At 38.9% G+C, this 17933-nt stretch overlaps 1 protein-coding gene across 1 annotated transcript in view; it reads left to right on the plus strand.

The window, feature by feature from the left end:
* The window catches only part of RNF150 (ring finger protein 150), a 433071-nt gene that overhangs the window by 349484 nt on the left and 65654 nt on the right, over positions 1–17933 (plus strand). Inside the window, exon 5 of the mRNA XM_007941198.1 lies at positions 12930–13026. Within this exon, the coding sequence (XP_007939389.1) occupies positions 12930–13026 (97 nt within the window). The remainder of the gene's footprint in view (positions 1–12929; positions 13027–17933) is intronic.

Consider the following 17933-nt stretch of genomic DNA (forward strand, 5'->3'; position numbering starts at 1 on the left):
GAGCTCATCATTGCAGCCACCGTATCAATCCATCTCGTTGAAGGCCTCCCCCTCTTTCGTCGACCCTCCACCCTACCAAGCATGACATCCGTTTGTTTGAGGTACATTAGCAAGAAATTAAACCTGGATCTCTCACATCAAAGGTGAGAATTTTACCATTGAACTGCCACTGCTCCCCTCTGTGAAGTAGTACTACATAAATACTACATAGTAATGACTTTATTATTCTATAAATATTTTCCTACTTCATCTTAGAACTCAGAATTCCTGTTGTTGTTATGTGCCGTTGAGTCGGACCTGACTCATAGTGACCCCTCCTTGGGTTTCCAAGGTGGTGTCACTACAGAAGTAGATTGCCCAAACTTCTTTCCGAGGAGTGGCTGGTGGGTTTGAACCACCAGCCTTCTGGTTAGCAGTCAAGTGCCTTAGGAACTATGCAAAATTTTAGTATCAATTTTGGTGTCTCTTCCACAACACACAGGTCTTCTCAGACCTTCTTATATATAACAAAGGAAGCTACTTTTTATGGCATACTTCACTGAAGTACCACAGTGTCAACAAAGTTCTTTTCTCACTAGCTAGGATGAAGATTAAAATTTAATTGTTTTCATAATACAGCATTGTAGAAAATATAGGGAAATCTCCTGCCTGGGTTCCTGGTTACTGGACCACAGGTACAGTGTCTGAGCTTGACAAAGATAAAGTAGTGAAAGAATACAGTAGGAGGTCTCACTCACACTGCCAGATCTCAAAACCTACCATACAGCTACAGTAGTAAAAACTGTCTGATACTGGTACAATGAAAGACATGTAGACCAATGGAATAGAATTGAGAACACAGAAATAGATCCATTGACCTATGGTCAGCTGATCTTTGACAAAGGGCTGAAACACATTAAATGGGAGATTGTCTGCTTAATAAATGGTGCTGGCAAAACTGGATATCTCTTTGCAAGAAAATGAAACAAGATCTGTACCTCATACCATACATAAAAACTAACTCCAGATGGATCAAAGACTTAAATGTAAAAGCTAAAATTATAAAGTTCCTCAAGGAAAAAGTAGGGGCAAATTTAGGGGCCCTAATATATGGCATAAATAGACTGTCAAGCCTAACCCAAAATGCACAAATAGCAGAAGAGAAACTAGATGAATGAAACCTTGTAAAAATTAAATTTTTATGTGCTTCCAAAGACTTCTCCAAAAGAGTCAGAAGAGAAACTACAGATTGGGAAAAAATATTTGGCAATGATATAACTGACAAGGGACATATCACTAGAATTTATAGAAAACTCCAACACCTCAAAAACAAAAAGACAAATAATCCAATTAAAAAATGGGCAGATGACCATGAATAGACACATCACCAAAGAGTATATTCAGGCAGACAACAAACATATGAAGAAATGGTCACGATCACTAGCCATGCAAATCAAAACAATGAGATACCATCTTGCCCCAGCACTAGTAGCAAAGTTCTACAGGACAAAAAATAACAAATGCTAGTGAGGATGTGGAGAGATTGGGACTCTCACACACTGCTGGTGGGACTGTAAAATGGTACAATCACTGTGGAAAGCAGTATGGTGATTCCTTAAAAAGTTGGAATTAGAATTACCACTTGACCCAGCCATTCCATTACTAGGTATATATCCTAAACAAGTGAGACCCAGGACAAAACAGAAATATGCACACCCATGTTCATTGCTCTGGTTCAGGGAGCTCTGGTAGCATAGTGCCTAAGAAGGCTGGCTGTTCAAACCCACCAGCCACTCCTCAGAAGGAAGGTTGGGCAATCTACTTCCGTAGTGATACTACCTCGGCAACTCAAGGAGCAGTCACTATGAGTCGGGTCCGACTCGATGACACATAACAACAACAACATGTTGATTGCAGCACTATTTACAATAGCCAAAAGATGGAAACAACCTAGGTGCCCATCAATGGATGGATAACCAAAGTTTGGTACATACACACAATGGAATACTGTGCAACCCTAAAGAATAACATAGAATCTGCAAAATACCACCTAACATGGATGAAGTTGGACATTATGCTGAATGATATAAGTCAATCACAGAATGACAAATATTGTATTAGTCTGTTATTGTAAAAAGTCAAGGAAAGGTTTATATATGGAAAAAAAATTTTCTTTGTTGGTTACCAGGGGTGGAAGGGGTGGGGAGGGAACACTTTAGATAGGTAGAGATAACTATTGATTTGGGTGAAGAGAAGGGCAATGTACCAAATGTGAGTGATCAACATGGTGGCATTGAGGAAGAGGAAGACATAGAGAGGTGCATGGGAAGTACAGACAACAAAGATGAACCCTTTTGCATATACAGTACTGCATTGTCAGTGAAGGCAAACATAGGTATATGGGTGGATACATGGGTGAACAGGCAGAACTAGTAGGTATATCTATGCAGCAGGGAGTGTACCCAAGACCATGTATAGGGTTGGCAGACAATGTTTCTTCAAGTGTATTTGTATGTTCTGTAAGAATTTCCAGGCATATAGTAAAGCTGACAAGGGACAAATTTGAAGTCACTTCTTGGCCACAGCCAGCTACCCAAAGGGAGCAAGTAGTTGGACCTGTGGGCTCAGGACCATAGTTGCAGGGAACATCAAGCTCAATTGGCATAACACACTACACAAAAACATTGTTCCACATCCTACTTTGGCGAGTAGCAACTGGGATCTTAAAAGCTTGCAAGTGGCCATCTAGATGGAATGATGGGTCTCTCCTTGTCCAGAGCAAAGTTGAATGAATAAAACCAAAGATGCATGGAAACAATTAGTCCAAGCAACTGATACACCATGAGTTTCTCAGCCTATATGACTATGAGACCAGAACAAGATAGTGCCTGGCTACCACTGTCAAACACTTGGAGGGGGACCTATGTAGGAGATCCTGGATAGAGTAGGTGAACAATGTGGAACAAAACTCAAAATCATTAACAAAAAAAAAGAACCAGGTTTGCTGGTCTGATGTAGCCTGATGAAACCACTGAGACTGTGGTCTCTAGCTGCCCTTCAGGTCTGGAATTGAACCCACTCCTGTGGCTTCCACTGTGTATGCACAAGGAGACAGCTCAGGGGGAAGGAGTGCTTGGAAGGGAAGGGAATAGGGAAGAGGTAACTATGGGGAGGAAGTGGGAGAGGTGCTGTTGCATTGTGGGAAATTGCACTTAAGGTCATGAGACAAAGTGTATGTGGGCTGCTGTATGGAAAGTGAATTTGCTCTGTAAACTTTCACCCAAATCACCATGATAATAATAAAAATTAAAAAGATAATGTACTGAAAAAGCAAGTTATCTCCATGGTGTTTTTGAAAGCCATGGCAGTCAAAATTCTGTAAGTTCTCATTGAATTGACCTAATTGTAGCAGCAGCTAGACAAATGGAATCCTACTTAAGAAAATCAATGAGAGAAATTTAGATTTCCTTTGTCCTCTGGTTAGGAATGGGATACATGTCTCCTGAGCAACATCCCTTACACTATCTAGGCTAAATTGACATTTTGTAAGTGTCATCACCACTGCCATTTTAATCATTCTAACCAAGTAATGCCTGTGCCCAGATCAATAAATCAATTTTCCCAAAATGAGACTTGCATGGGAGGAATGCTGTACCATGTAAAGATGTGTGGCATGTATCAGACAATCTAAGCAGAGTTCATCAATACCTGCAATGTCCTAATGGGGAACCATTAGCCCCTGAAGAAAGTAGAATTCTTTCATTTCTTGAAGTCTGTAAAATAAATTAGGAAAATTCTACCAAAATAAGCTCTACTAGAGAAGAATTGTTTGCAAGGAATAGGAACTAAGTTACTGTTAATTAATAATGATTTGGGAAAGATAAGCTTTCAGAATTTATTTTTTAGGCAAATACATATACTATCTTAGACAGTCTTAGAGACTTCACCTCTGCCTTCCAGGAAATCACAAACTATGGGCAGAGGAGAGTAAACCAAAGTTAGTACTGAGCCTGTAAGTACATGCTCATTGTTTATAGTTGGCATTCATTGGTCAGTGCCAATGTTGTATCAGTGTTAAAATGTTCTAATTTCGCCTCTATGTAAACAAATGATTGGGTTGTGAGTGGGGAAGAAATACATGATACTCTTATTTCCTCTGTGCCAGAAAGTATCCTAAGTGTTCTACATCTTTTTATTATCATAACAATCCTTTGAAGTCATGCTACTGTTATCCCAGTTTTATAGGAGAGAAAACTGAGCAACAATAGGTTAAATTACTTGTCCAAGATCACAAGCTAAGGAGTGGTAAGCAGGTCAGGATTAAATCCTGACATGGAAGCACATATTCATCTGCCACACATATGTGGAAGGCACAATAAGAAGAAAAGGAAAAGAAAAAACTAACTCTCCAGAGCTTGGAGTGAAGAAGAGGGGTGTTCAGGGAGGGCACTACAGAAAAGGCAGTATTTGAACTATGGCTTGGAATATGAGTAGTGGTTTGCAAAGCAGAGTAAAGTTGAAAAGGGCATTCCACAATAGATGGTGCTTAAAGCGTCAGGCTGCTAACCAAAAGGTTGGCAGTTCAAAACCACCAGCCTCTCCACAGGAGAAAGATGAGGCACTTTGCTTCTGTAAAGATTTATAGCCATGGAAAAATCCTATGAGGCAGTTCTACTTCATCTTATATGGTTGCTATGAGTTAGATTGACTCAATGGCAATGGGTTTGGCTTTTGGTTTTATGTAGGGTAAGTGTGGGGTGAGGCATAAGTTACAACAAAGGCCAGATTGTGTGGGCCTTCTTTGCATGCTGTGGTCAAGCACTTCAACTTTGTGCTTTAGGCAGTGGGGAGACACTTTGAAGTCTAGGGAGTGATGTACTTATATTTAGTTTTTAGAAAACTAGGGCAACTATGGGACACCATTACAGATTCTTCTAAGACATAACAAAACACCTGTGAGACTGGTTTTCTGGATGTGAAGCCTTAGGACCATAGTCTGGTGGGACAACTCAGTAACTTGGTATAATATAGTTCATCAAGCGTATGTTCTACATCCCAATGTGGTGAGTTGTGTCTGAGATCTCAAAAGCTTGCAAGTGGGCATCTAAGATATAACTATTAGTCTACTTATCTGTAACAAAAGAGAAAGAAGGACTCAGAGAAGACACTAGTCTGCAAGACTAACAGTCTACATGAACCACAGCTTCTACTCTCAGATGAGAAGAACTAGATGGTATCTGGCTACCACTAACCATTCTGATCAAGGCCACAATAGATGGATCCTGAGAGAAGGGGAGAAAAATGTGGAACAGAACTCAAAGTCTTATAAAGTCCAGATTTACTGGACCAGTTGAGACTAGAGGATTCCCTGAGATTATGGCCCTCACATATTCTTTAAACCTTAAACCAAAATTATCTCTTGAGATTACCTTTTAGCTAATAACAAACTGTCTCATAAAATAAAGAATATCACCTGTGTGTACTGTGCATTTTTAAAAAGTCCTTTATAGGAGTGTGGTAAAGTTGTAAGTCAACTTGTTTGGGCCTGGTTTAGTGTCTGGGAAGCTGGTGGTACTTATTCCCTATGATAAGACTGGCAATTAACTCCATGGTAGAATCTACCACAAGCAGCTGAGTAGCTACTTTAGGAAAGTGGTTTGCTTCCCGTACATAAACAGTAGCTTTGGGAATGGTCTCTAGTTTATGGCATGCTTGAACCCTCCATGTAGCCGAGTCATTGTTCAGTAGCCTGCCATGCTCTGCCAACTTTGGGACTTTCAATGGACTTGAATTAATGGCCTGCCATGTTGTTTGGTTACATTGGGACAGTGCCTTTTTACTTGTCAACCTTTGGTTTGTCAGCCTCAGCAGCCAGCAGCTGTCTGAGAGAAGAGAAGCCTCTAGCTTCAGTGGGCTGGGAGCATGAGGCAGAGCTGAAGCTCAAGGTTGAGGGGCTTTCACCCAGCCCCTAGAGCCTGGCACTTTGACTTTGGACTTAAAGCCTCCAAACTGTAAGATAATAAACTGCTGATTGTTAAGGTCATCCCACTTGTGGTATATTCTTGTCAGAGTGGCACTAGTTATCCAGAACAAGGAGGCAAAATGGTCAAAAATTACTTGAAAGCAAAGATGAGAAGGCAACAGGACAGGAAACCAGAGTACTGGAAATGGTACAACTAGAATGGAATGATAATAGTGACACATTGTGGAAAAGATGTAACTAGTATCACTGAATAATTTGTTTAAACTTAAACCTGATTTGCTGTATAAATTTTCATCATAAAAACAATAAAATATTATTTAATAAATAAATAATAAAACTAAGACAACAAAGATAAACCAGACCAGGTTGAGAAGAACCTGTGGAAATAACTTTCAAGGATACTTTATGACACCCAAATATGAAAATACTATGGAGAGACAGTGGAGCTGCCAATTTACTAATTTTCAGATTTGTTGGACGATGGAGAATGGAGAGTACAGAGCATTTAGAAACCAATGTTATCTTCTTTAGAAATAAATCAAGCAAACAATATCTAAGTATGGGACTGATGTAGTCAGTATTTGACCGGTTTTGCCTTCTGTAGCCAAGTGAATACACTTTGGTTTTGCTTGACCTTCTGATCCCTATAAATAAAATACTGCAAACATCTTGTAGAGATGTTGCTTCCTTGAAGCTATAGCATACCTCCAACTACCCTGCTTGCTTATGATGTCATACAGTTTACTGGAGAAAGGTGGTGTAGAGAGTTGTGTAAATAACACTGACTCTAGGATTAGTTTTGAGTCTTAGATCTTTGGACAATTCAATTTACTTTAATAAAGTTTCACCTCCTTCCTCCGTAAAATGGGAATGATAATGTCTACTTTATAGGGCTGTTTTGCATACCTAATGATACTGACAGATATAGTTACTATGACTATAGTAGCTGGTTGATATTGACAGTAGTGTTTATCCATTAAAAATACACTCTCACTTTATTAGTAACTTTCCACGTAAGATTCAGAAGTTCTGACGAAACCTCCCTATAGAAGCATTGAAGATATTTTTGAACTGCTTAATGTTGCTTAGGAATAAGGTATTCTTAGGTACCTGAATGACTCAGATTCTTTAATAACCATGTCACCAAGGGAAATGAAACAGGTTGCATTGGTGTCAAAGGGAAAAACCATAGGATCCTAATCACAGTTGCTAGATGGGAAGGATTATCAAAGCCCACAAAAGTAAATGAGTTAGAAAGACCAAAACAGCCTTTTTCCTCTTCCAAGTGGGAAAAAAAAAATCTTTAATTGGAGAGGGAGTCATACAGCCAGGTAAAAGAACAGATAAAACAAGAATCAGTAGATGTGGAAATGAGTTTAGCTTGGTTTGCTATTTGCTTGTTTCCTAGGCTGCCATTAAAAAATATCACAAGGTAGGTGGCTTTAAAGAACAGAAATTTACTTTCTCATAATTCTGGAGGCTAGAAATTGAAATTGTGGGTGACTGTAGGATCATATTCTCTCTTGGTGTGCTTTGGAGAATATCCTAACTTGTCTCCTCTAGCTTCTGGTAGCCCCAGTGTGTCTTGGTGTTCCTTGGCTTATTAAACACATCTTTACATGGTGCCTGTATTCCTCTTGTGTGTGACTCTGTTTTTGTTTCTCTCCTTCAGAAGAGAAGACATTCCTCAGAAACATTAGGGTTAGGACCCAACCTACTCCAGTTAATTTAACCAATAACAAAAGAAAACTTATTTCCAAACAAGGCCCTATCACAGGTACAGGGGTTAAGACTTCAGCATATTTTTGGGAGGGACACAATTTAATGTACAACACTATTACTGTGAGAAATATGAGAACTTATTTTATTATTCATAGTTAATTCAGCATCATTGTGCAGTTGTCATCACCCTCTTTTATTCGATATTTGAAGAACTCCTTCTAAAGGGTTTGTTTCTCTTTGGTGAATGATGAAAAGTTTTGATCAACCATTTGTTGTATTTCTGATTTGTTGGAATTGTTTAGAGACAGAATATCTGGCCCCATTGTTCCTTTGTATGTATTTTCTTGTGCAGTATGTGTTAAAGATGGGAAGGGGAGTTCTCCACTGAGAATTGTAAAATAAGATGAGAATTGTGAGATAGGATTCACTTTGTCTTAGAGATGTTTACTAAACTGTTGTTGCAATTCACTAAATTCAGAGCCTTTCCCTAGTCCTTTCTTTATTTAGTTCAGTAAGTTTGATTTTTCTTTCCATTTAGGAGGGAAAATTTATTTTACAGTCCCAATTAAAGGATATAGTAGCCCTGTTTGAAACATGGTGCTAGACGTAAGTGAATGTTACTTGATAATAAGCATGTTCATCCTGTGTCATTTCAGTACTTTTCTTTTTTTGCCCTTAGTTCTCCCTTTGATTTTTTTAATTTTTGTGGTTACTTGCTTTCCACCTTGGATAGGTTAAAAGAAATATAAATCACAGTAAGCTCTAAAAACAAGATGCAATACAACTGTATTAATAAGATTAATGATAACTTATATTTAAGAAGTATCACAACTTCCATTTTAAGCTTTGTGGTGTGTTAGTGGAAACACTAGACTGACACTTCATCAGAAAATAAAACTAAAGATTTTATTAAAGGAACAATTGCATTTCCTGAAATGGAGGAACACAGCACTTTAAGAGAAGATGCACTGAGTGTCCTGCCTTGTAGGAGAAACAGTTTTTTATTTGGTAAAATAAACAAAGGGAAATGGTTTTACAGTGAGGAAAGAAAGGCAGGGGAGGCGAGAAAATTTACAAGGAGTTGTCAGATCATATATTTTTTAACAATAATTCTAAGCCACACATTAATTCTTATCTCCTGATACAACTAGACTAAAGCAATATTTCTTAAGCACACTATGTAGACATTTTGAAGTGGGGAGGGGTGTGTTGTGATTGAATGCAGATCAGGTCAATTCTAGTTAAAGTCCTTGAAATGTAAAATTGATTTATTTCATTAAGAAGAAGAGAAGATTGAATCAACTCTAATCCAAAGCCTCTGAAATGTAAAACATTGTTTACCTGGTTAAGGGGAAGTGATGATTACTCAAATTCACCTAATGATTCCAAGAGCAGTTAAAATAGCAAGTAAACAATTCTTCATCTAGGTTAGAAATTCTAATTCTTCTTTGTTGTTTGAACAGTAAAGCATTGACAAGGAAAGAGAGATAGAAATGAAAATCTTAATTTAAAATGGAGTTTCAATTTAGATATTATTCAGATATGTAAGCACCTCAATTTTTCTAAGTTTCTCTATCACAGAGAGCAATATTGTTTCTCTTCTCTCTCTCTCTCTCTCTCTCTCTCTCTCTTACACACACACACACACACACATATTTTCTCTCATTCACTCACAAATCTGTATCTATGAGATGTTTCACAGGTAAGGAAACTAAATCTTAGAGAGCTATGGTAACTCGCCTAAAATTAAACAGCCAGAAAATGATGAACCCAAAACTGTGGCCTTTCAACAGCACATGACATTGTAGTTAACAAGGACCCCCTGGAGAACTGTGGTACTTTCTTGAAGGCAAGAACTTGCTTTATTCATCTTTGTACCCAGTCCCTAGCACAGAAAAGAATGGAACAAGGAGGTGATGTAACTAGAGCTTTGTTTTAGGAAGATAAATCTGGTAATGATGAGTGGGATGAAAAGAACAGGAAAAGATGTGAGGCATAGAGAACAGTTTAGATGTTATTGCAATAATACAGAGAAGATAATGAGATAATTAATGAGAGAGTAGCATTGAGAAAAAAAAAAAAAGAAACAATGAATGTGAAGATTGAGGAAAAGCAAGTGAATGGGACCTGATGACCAGGAAGTGAGGAAGAGAATGGTGAGAAGGGCACAGCAGAGAGACTGGGTTTTCTCCCTGTAAATCTAATGGGGTTTTTTCCCCAAAAAGAGTCCAAATCTACTCTCCATATGACCTAAAGGAAACACTTCCATAACTGATAATTTGTTAATTTTTAATGAGAAATATTCAAATGAATGTATCAGGTGCTTACTATGTGCTAGGTCCTTTGATAACTGTCTATTCATGGAGCAAATGCTTCTTGAGCATCAACTGTGTGCCAGAAACCATTCTAGATGCTGAGAATATTACCGTGAACAAGGCAAACAGAGATCTTGTTCTTGTGGAATTTATATTCTAGTAGGAGGAGGTGTAAGAATGACTGGTACATAGAGAGAAATAACTTAGAGAATAAGAACTAGCTTCTCTGTAGCTTCTCAGGGAAGTCTTCTTTGAATGAGTAGGTAAATCTACAAATTAAATAAGAAGCAACTGAGTCTTAGGGATATTAAGTGATTTATTTAAGCTGCAACAGATAACCTGCCATGATTCTGCCGCTAGCACATGTGTAGAAATCACATAATGGCTGATTCCCAGGGTGGTCAAAGCAGCCAGGTCTTTGACTATTTTCCCTAGAGGAATGCCAGTTGGTGAGCAAGTTCAGATCAGAAATTTGTTCCCTGTGTGTGGAGTCTGAACATAGGGAGGTTGACATTGCTTTTATTGCTTTTTGTTGGGGGTTGGGAAGTTTGATGCCAGACCCTTGTCCTTTGACCCCTCCCCCTTCCTTTAGTATCCAGCTTAGGACTCTGCACAGGTCATTCTTCCTAAAACACCCTTCTTTTTCTTCTCTCCTTCCCTTTCATAAGGCTAATGTCTAGTACTTGTCAGACTTGCTGTACTTCTTCTAATGTAATTCTTTGCATAGTTGCCATTAAATAGTTTATATATTATTTTACTAAAGTTTGCCTCTCCCACTATATTCCCTAAGAGAAGAAGACAAGTTGACATCATGTTGACTGCTGATTCCAAGTGTCCAAAGGAAAAAAAAAATGATTGACAAGTCTATTAGAGTTAATAGAGTTTATTGAGTGGGAAAGTGTCCATGAACAGGGGGCACCCCAAACTGAAAATGGTGACAGAACTCAAGTTTACACAGTTGCAATGTTCTTTAAAAGCTTATATGTGTATCTTGCCCTTTGCTTTGATTGGTTAATGACATTTAATTTTTCTTTTGTTTTGGGAAAGTTGGTCCCTGAATGCTAAGCTGGAAATAATGATAAGCTGCCAATACTTACCGTGAGGAGCTCTGATGGCATAGTGCCTAAAGTATTTGACTGCTAACCAGAAGGCTGGAGGTTCAAACCTACCAGCCACCCCTCAGAAGGAAGGTCGGGCAATCTACTTCCATAATGATACCGCCTCAGAAACCTAAGAAGCGGTGGCTATGAGTCAGGTCCGACCCTTGATTGGATAAGTGTTGCTAAGTCATATTGTTAAGGATTTCAAATTCATGCTGATAAGGAAAATTTGCCTAAATTTCATTTCTACATAAAGCTGTTGTTTCTGGTAAATGGACTTATAGCAAAGTTCTTTTTGGCTCTTGGCCCAGGAAAGCCATTTCAACTCTTACCTCTATCAAATCTTTTAACACCATTGTTGAGTACAGTTCTTAGCTTATACAGTTTGTTGAATGGGTACGTTATGAAGGAATGAATAATGATTGAGACATATACCTTTCAAGTAGTAAATTTGTAGAGCATCCTAAACAACAATCTGGAAACAATGACACATCCTGGTGGCTACTCTCCTTTTTCTAATCCCCAATCTGATCCTATTCTGTACACACCTAATCCTGTCCTTTCCACTTAGGCTCTTTAATTCCAACTCAAAAGGAGTTCCTTCTTGAACTCAGCTCTAATTTGGAGGTTCTCTTTAAGCATTTGAACCCAAAGTCCCCTAACAAAAGAAAAACAAGGCTTTGAGAACTGTTAGAAGAAAGGAAGAAGAAAAATCGTGGAACAGGGTAGGAACATTCAAGGAATAATGAACCACTGAGGAGAGAGAGAATAATAGGGCATGGCCAGAATGTCCTAAGAAAGCCATCATACTTAATCAAACAATTCTCTCTCTTCTTGCCCCAGGTAGGAAAGTCTTACTGCTTCTGCTTGTAGTCCAGAGTCTTATGAGTGAGAACAAAAACTTCTAACTTGAGGAGCACCTGAAATGGCTGAATGGGCTTTTGGGAGCAAGGATTAGAGAAAATTCAGTTAGGAGGTCCTCCTGTCCCTATTAATGCCCCCTTAGCAGTTAATGCACTCAGCTGTTAACTGAAAAGTTGGAGATTTGAGTCCATCCAGAGGCATCTTGAAAGAAAGACCTAGAGATTTACTTCTGAAAACGCCATGGAACACTGTCGCACTCTGAAACTCATAGGGTCACCATGAGTCAAAACCTACTGCATGGCAACTAGTTACTTACTGGTTATCCTGCTACTCAGATGAAAGTTCATAAGGACTGGCAGATGAGGGTGGTGATACAACTGATGCATCAACCATACAAACAGTATACCTTACTCACAGTCTGCAGCTTTCAACAGGAACAGGGCATCTGCTTCTGATTAAACAATCAGCCATAACAACTCAAAATGTCATTCGTGTAGGCAATGGTGCAGGAGCTCTTGTGCCCATTTTTGTTAGATTCCAAATATTAATGGAACTCAGCCTTTGCTTTGCAGTTGTCTTCCATCTGTGGAGGAAAAAAAGGATTTATTCTAAGTAAGATCTATCAAGTCTCCCAGTGAGGTGTATGCATTTTCTCCACTCATTCATTCCTTTAAACACTCTTCTGTTGAGAAAGAAAAGAATCTCTCTATTTCTACACATTCTCTACATTTTTTGAGACTTGGAAGACTTAATTTAAATAGTATCAGACATTCCTGGGATCCAGACAAATTTTAACTATATCACAACAGGTACAACAGGAACACATTGGACCAGGAGTTAGATCAAGGTTCTAGTCTTGGCTCTGCCACTGACTATTTGAGTGACTCTGGACAAGTTGCTGAGCTTTGATGGACTAGGTAGTCTCTGCAGTTACCTACGCTCTAAGATGTATGGTTCTCATTGCAGGCATCTTTTCCACAAGTCCTGTGTTGACCCCTGGCTTCTAGACCATCGTACCTGTCCCATGTGCAAGATGAACATTCTTAAAGCCCTAGGGATCCCGGTAAGCACAGCACAGCCTACAGCATCATAATGTCTGTCTTTCTGCATTACTCCTGAAGCAGGGAGAAAAGAACATACTTGGTTCTATGTCCCCTCAATCACAAAGCAGTGGCATCATCTGATGAAGCTCCAAGAAACCACCCTCCCATTGCCCGTCGGAAAACATTTCTCTCTTATTCTCCGTCTGAGACCATCACTACCTTTTCACCATGTCCATTTTATTTGTCTGTGAGTCAAGATGTTGCTTATGCAGCTGATAGGCTTCTCTTCTGGACTGCAGTGTGTGAGTGGAGGTAGGACATCACAGGCATGAAGGGCCAGTTGCACATTGATTACTTCTTGTGTGTCATCACCCTTCCGCAGTCATCCAGATGATCTGCATGCCAGGCTTTCTGATGTTGCCCCCCATCACCAAGCTTTCAGAAGAATCCAGCTCTTACCCACAATGGGAGAGGAGGACAGTGTGCTGAGATCCACCTTAGAGTCTCTTTGGGCTGTGAAACTCAGAGCTCCTTGGAGACCCTGAGTGAACAGGAAATAAGAGCCAGAGCCATGTAATTCTAGTGCTGCCCTCAAGCTGGTTCCCTCAGTTATATGTTTAGTAAAATTTAGTCTCTCCCCAATTGCCAAAAGAATCCTGCCAGCTGGCTTGACACTCCAGAGAAAGGTTTTCCTGGGGCCATATCAAATGAAGCCCATAAACTGTGTTTGGTGAGACACCAGCTGCTCCATTTATCCCCCTTAAGCAGATGAGGATGGGAAGCAAGCCAGACCATCAAATCTAAGGGCTTCACAAGAGAGATGTGAGAAAAACAAAAGGCATTGTGTAAAACAAACTAGACAAACAGAATAAAGATGCCAGCCTTCCCCACTTACCCCTTCCACTTTGCTGAAACCTCCCTGTTGTCACTCCTCACTACTAATGACAGAGAATAAGGAAAATATTAATAGTCTAAGAAGTTACCAGAGAAGGAAGGATAATATTAGATAACAGAGGTTCTCTTTAATTATCTGAGGAAGTGATTCTGTTGGAGAGGGCATACCTGAAGCATGATGAGGACATAATTTGGCTGGATTTTCTACCCCTGCACCAGCTGCCTTCAGGCCAACTGTATGCTGATTTGCATGGTCTATACACCACACGCAAATCACCTTGTAAGACTACAGCTCTGAGCTAGATTTTAAAAGGCAATGCAATGCATTAAATTGTCAGACCACAGTTGCAAATGCATAATGCATTCTAGGTGAAAATCACTTACAGTGAACATAATACATTGCTAAGAGCCCAACATCTCTACCAGATACTGGTGACTTACAAAATTGAATTCAGTTTTTCCTCTTTCAGTATTTCTGGCTGTAACTTCTAGGGGAGGGGGGAAGTGTATGTGTGTGTATGTGTGTGTGTGTGTGTGTGTGTTTCTCTCTGTCTGTCTTTGGTCTCCAGACTCTTTAGAATACTCACAGTTAAAGAAAGACTTTTATGTCATTTGACCTAGTTTCTATTGCTCATTATGTTTCCAAAGCTTCTAAATCTCTATCCTTGTGCTCCTTGGTCAGGACAATGAAACCAAACAACCCACGAAAGTTACATTTTGTAGTAAGTATTATTTGATTCCAAGTTTTCAGCAAGTATTTGTAATGGAGGTGAGAATAGAGCTATTAATTGGTTTTAAAATAGAATTATAGGGGGGCCTTTTGGCTTATTTCTAAAACTAATAACATTTTCATGTTTAGCAGTTTAGGATTCTTTCTGGCTCTCATTTTATACCTACCAAGTCTGGATGGGATTTTACTTAGCACACTTGACTTCTAGAAAAATAACCATCACTAGTAGCTTTTGGATTTTGCCAAGGATTTTGAAAGGCCAGCTGGTGGGAAACATGACACCCATCCAAGCATGCCCCAGAGAAGGGAACATCCTCCATGAAGAACCAGGCACATGGAGTGAGCTATTTCTCATGGAAGCCCAAGGCATATAGCTACTCTCCCTGCCTGTCCAAGATGTTTCTTTCCTAGGGGATGCTATGAAGTCTGAATTTGAGAGGAATTTTGGATGTTGTTGTACTCTATCTTCCTGCCATTGGGAGCACTAAACCTAAATTATAACAAAGAGAGAACATTCTAATCTAATCTTAAAACTCTCCATCTCATTAAACAAATGCACACCCCTCAATTAGAAAATATTTCCTATACCTAACTGAAACCTTTTATTACTCAGCTTAAGATTTTCATGAGCTGTGGGACAGATATGACCTACCTACATTTTCATCCTCTCAAGTTCCTTGGGCAGCTGTTATTCCAGTTGTAGTACATGCTGCCATTTGGCAGGGACCTGTTTACCTGTGTGAATCTGAAGAAACAGGCCTCATCTCACCAATCCTACCACTAAAGTCCACTTGGGACATATATGTCCCACATAACTGTATCAAATTCCATTTTACATCAAATATTTTTTTTTTATTTCAGCATACCTTCCATTATTGAAAACACATGAGATCAACAAGAAATTCAAAGAAGAATATAATTGAGTCATGAAAGGGTTAAAGAATTAAAACATTTCTTAAACATTTTAAACTCCATTTCTTTTTATTCAAGAAAAATTGAAAAGTTTGTCACTCTGATAGTTGATGCCCATTGGTCTTTCATCCCTATGCCTTTTACATAGGCTAAGTGCTTAATAAACATTTGTGAATTTGTAGCCTTTCAGATTTTTGAAAACTGCCAGTCACAGAGACCTATTTATTAAATCTGCCCTGATTCTCCTTTGAATAATGTCCACTCACAAATGACTTAATAGTGAACTAGATGGTGCCCAGTGACCAATGCCAACCACTCAGAAAGGGATCAAAATTGGAGATCCTGGCTAGAGTGGGAGGAAAAATTTGGAACAAAATTCAAAAACACAAAAATAACCAGAATTATTGGTCAGATAGAGATGGGTAAACCCCCAAGATTATGGCACCAGGTTACCCTTCAGACCTAGAAATGGACTCACTTCTGTGGACTGGCTCTCAGCCAACAGTAGAAAGACTTACATGCAGAACACCTACCCCATCGAGATGTACCCACCTACTCTAGGGAGATGCACCCCTTAGATCAACCAACCATGAAACATCAGAGGGGCAGCATTCACACACAGAGAAAGCTGGACAGACAGGATTATATAGATAAGAAGGCCACAGAGAGGGGGTAGTCACAGCCAGGAGAGGGGAGGAGATATTTTTATTGTTGGGGATGGTCATCAGAGCCATGACATCAAATGTGCATGAACTGTTGAATGTAAAACAAATCTGCTTTGTAAATTTGCACCCAAAGCACAATTTAAGATTTAAAAAAAAAAAAAAAAGTATTAATAGTAATACTGATCCATAGAGTCTTCAAATAGAGTTGGAAAGATTTTTTTTTTCTTTTTATTGAATATCCTGCTGCCTGACCAGACTATAGGCATGTAAGTATGAGTTAAAAGCCAAGAGCAGGGTACATTTTCATTTTGTAAGTGATTTCTCTAAAACGAGCTAAAGAATGAGAGCACGGCTCACAGACTGAAATTCCCAGCAGAATGAGTACCTTTTTCCATTACCTTTTGCCAAGAGAAATGAAATAGTGAACTGAAAGAGGAAAAAAAATCCTTTATTGTCAAAACAGTTTTTATCCTATTGTCTACATTACAGCGTTTCATCCTACTTTCTATCCTGTCAGGTCTAGGTCTTTCTTTGTAGGATGACAGAATGCAATTTCAGTGAATGCGCCTATAAAGAACCATATAACCTGTTTTTTTTTTTTTTTCAAATCCCAGCAAACACCTCCTCCTACCATTATTCTTCTGATATGAATAAGCAATTAGATGATTACTCACTATAAAAAAATTCATTGCCATCTAGTTGGATCCAACTCATAGTGACCCCTCCTTGGGTTTCTGAGGTGATATCACTACAAGTAGTGGAGTGATACACCACACTAGATTGCCCAGTCTTCCTTCCAAGGAGTGGCTAGTGATTTTGCACCATTAAACTTCTGGTTAGCAATCAAATGCCTTAGGTACTATGCCACCAGAGCTCCTAGAAAATAGGAAATTCTGTGAAGCTGGTGTATTCACAAGGCCCTAGCTCTTTAGCAGTTATCTATTTGAGGGAGGGGTTGCCTTGCTAACCTAAATTTAAGTTCTTATAGTTATGGTGTACATTTGACATGTTTTTCTAAATGTTATGACTGTGACATCTCTTAAAGGTATATAAATTGGCTGTATTTTCAAAATATTATTCGATTTGATGAACCTTTTAGAGTGGATTTAAACTGAGATTCTGTAAGGTTGGTCTGTCAAATATTGTATCTCAACCAAATTATTCATTCCTGCTGTCTTTAACTGTCTCACCAAGCTAATTAGCTCTTTCATTCTCTCTCCCTATCTCTTCATTAAAGATTTAGTACTGCTCCTACTAGCTTACCAACCAAGAGCAAAACAAACAAACAAACAAACAAAAAAACAAAAAAACAACCTACATCAAAAATAAGGAAATATATTGGCATAGTGCCTAAGGCATTTAGCTGCTAACCGGAAGGCTGGTGGTTCAAACCCACCAGTCACTCCTCAGAAGGAAAGTTGGGCACTCTACTTCTGTGGTGATACTGCCTCAGAAACCCAATGAGGGGTAGCTAGGAGTCAGACCCAACTCAGTGGCAGTGAGGTTTTTTTTTTTTTTTTGGTTATAAAAGAATAATGCCAACAACCAGTATCAGCAGTTTGAAAAATATGTTCTATTGCTGTTGCATATATACATTGCAATCAAATTTTTATGGCTAACACAACAACCACATAATGTCCTTATTGTGAAGTCTTCTTTCCTGATACCCCACACACAGTTTTGCTGTTAAGCCTTTTTACATAACCTACTTTATCTTTTGCACAGG

This window comes from Orycteropus afer, unplaced genomic scaffold (assembly GCF_000298275.1).
Source record: "Orycteropus afer afer isolate SDZICR_OR568_19922 unplaced genomic scaffold, OryAfe1.0 scaffold00076, whole genome shotgun sequence".
Classification (NCBI taxonomy): Eukaryota; Metazoa; Chordata; class Mammalia; order Tubulidentata; family Orycteropodidae; genus Orycteropus; species Orycteropus afer.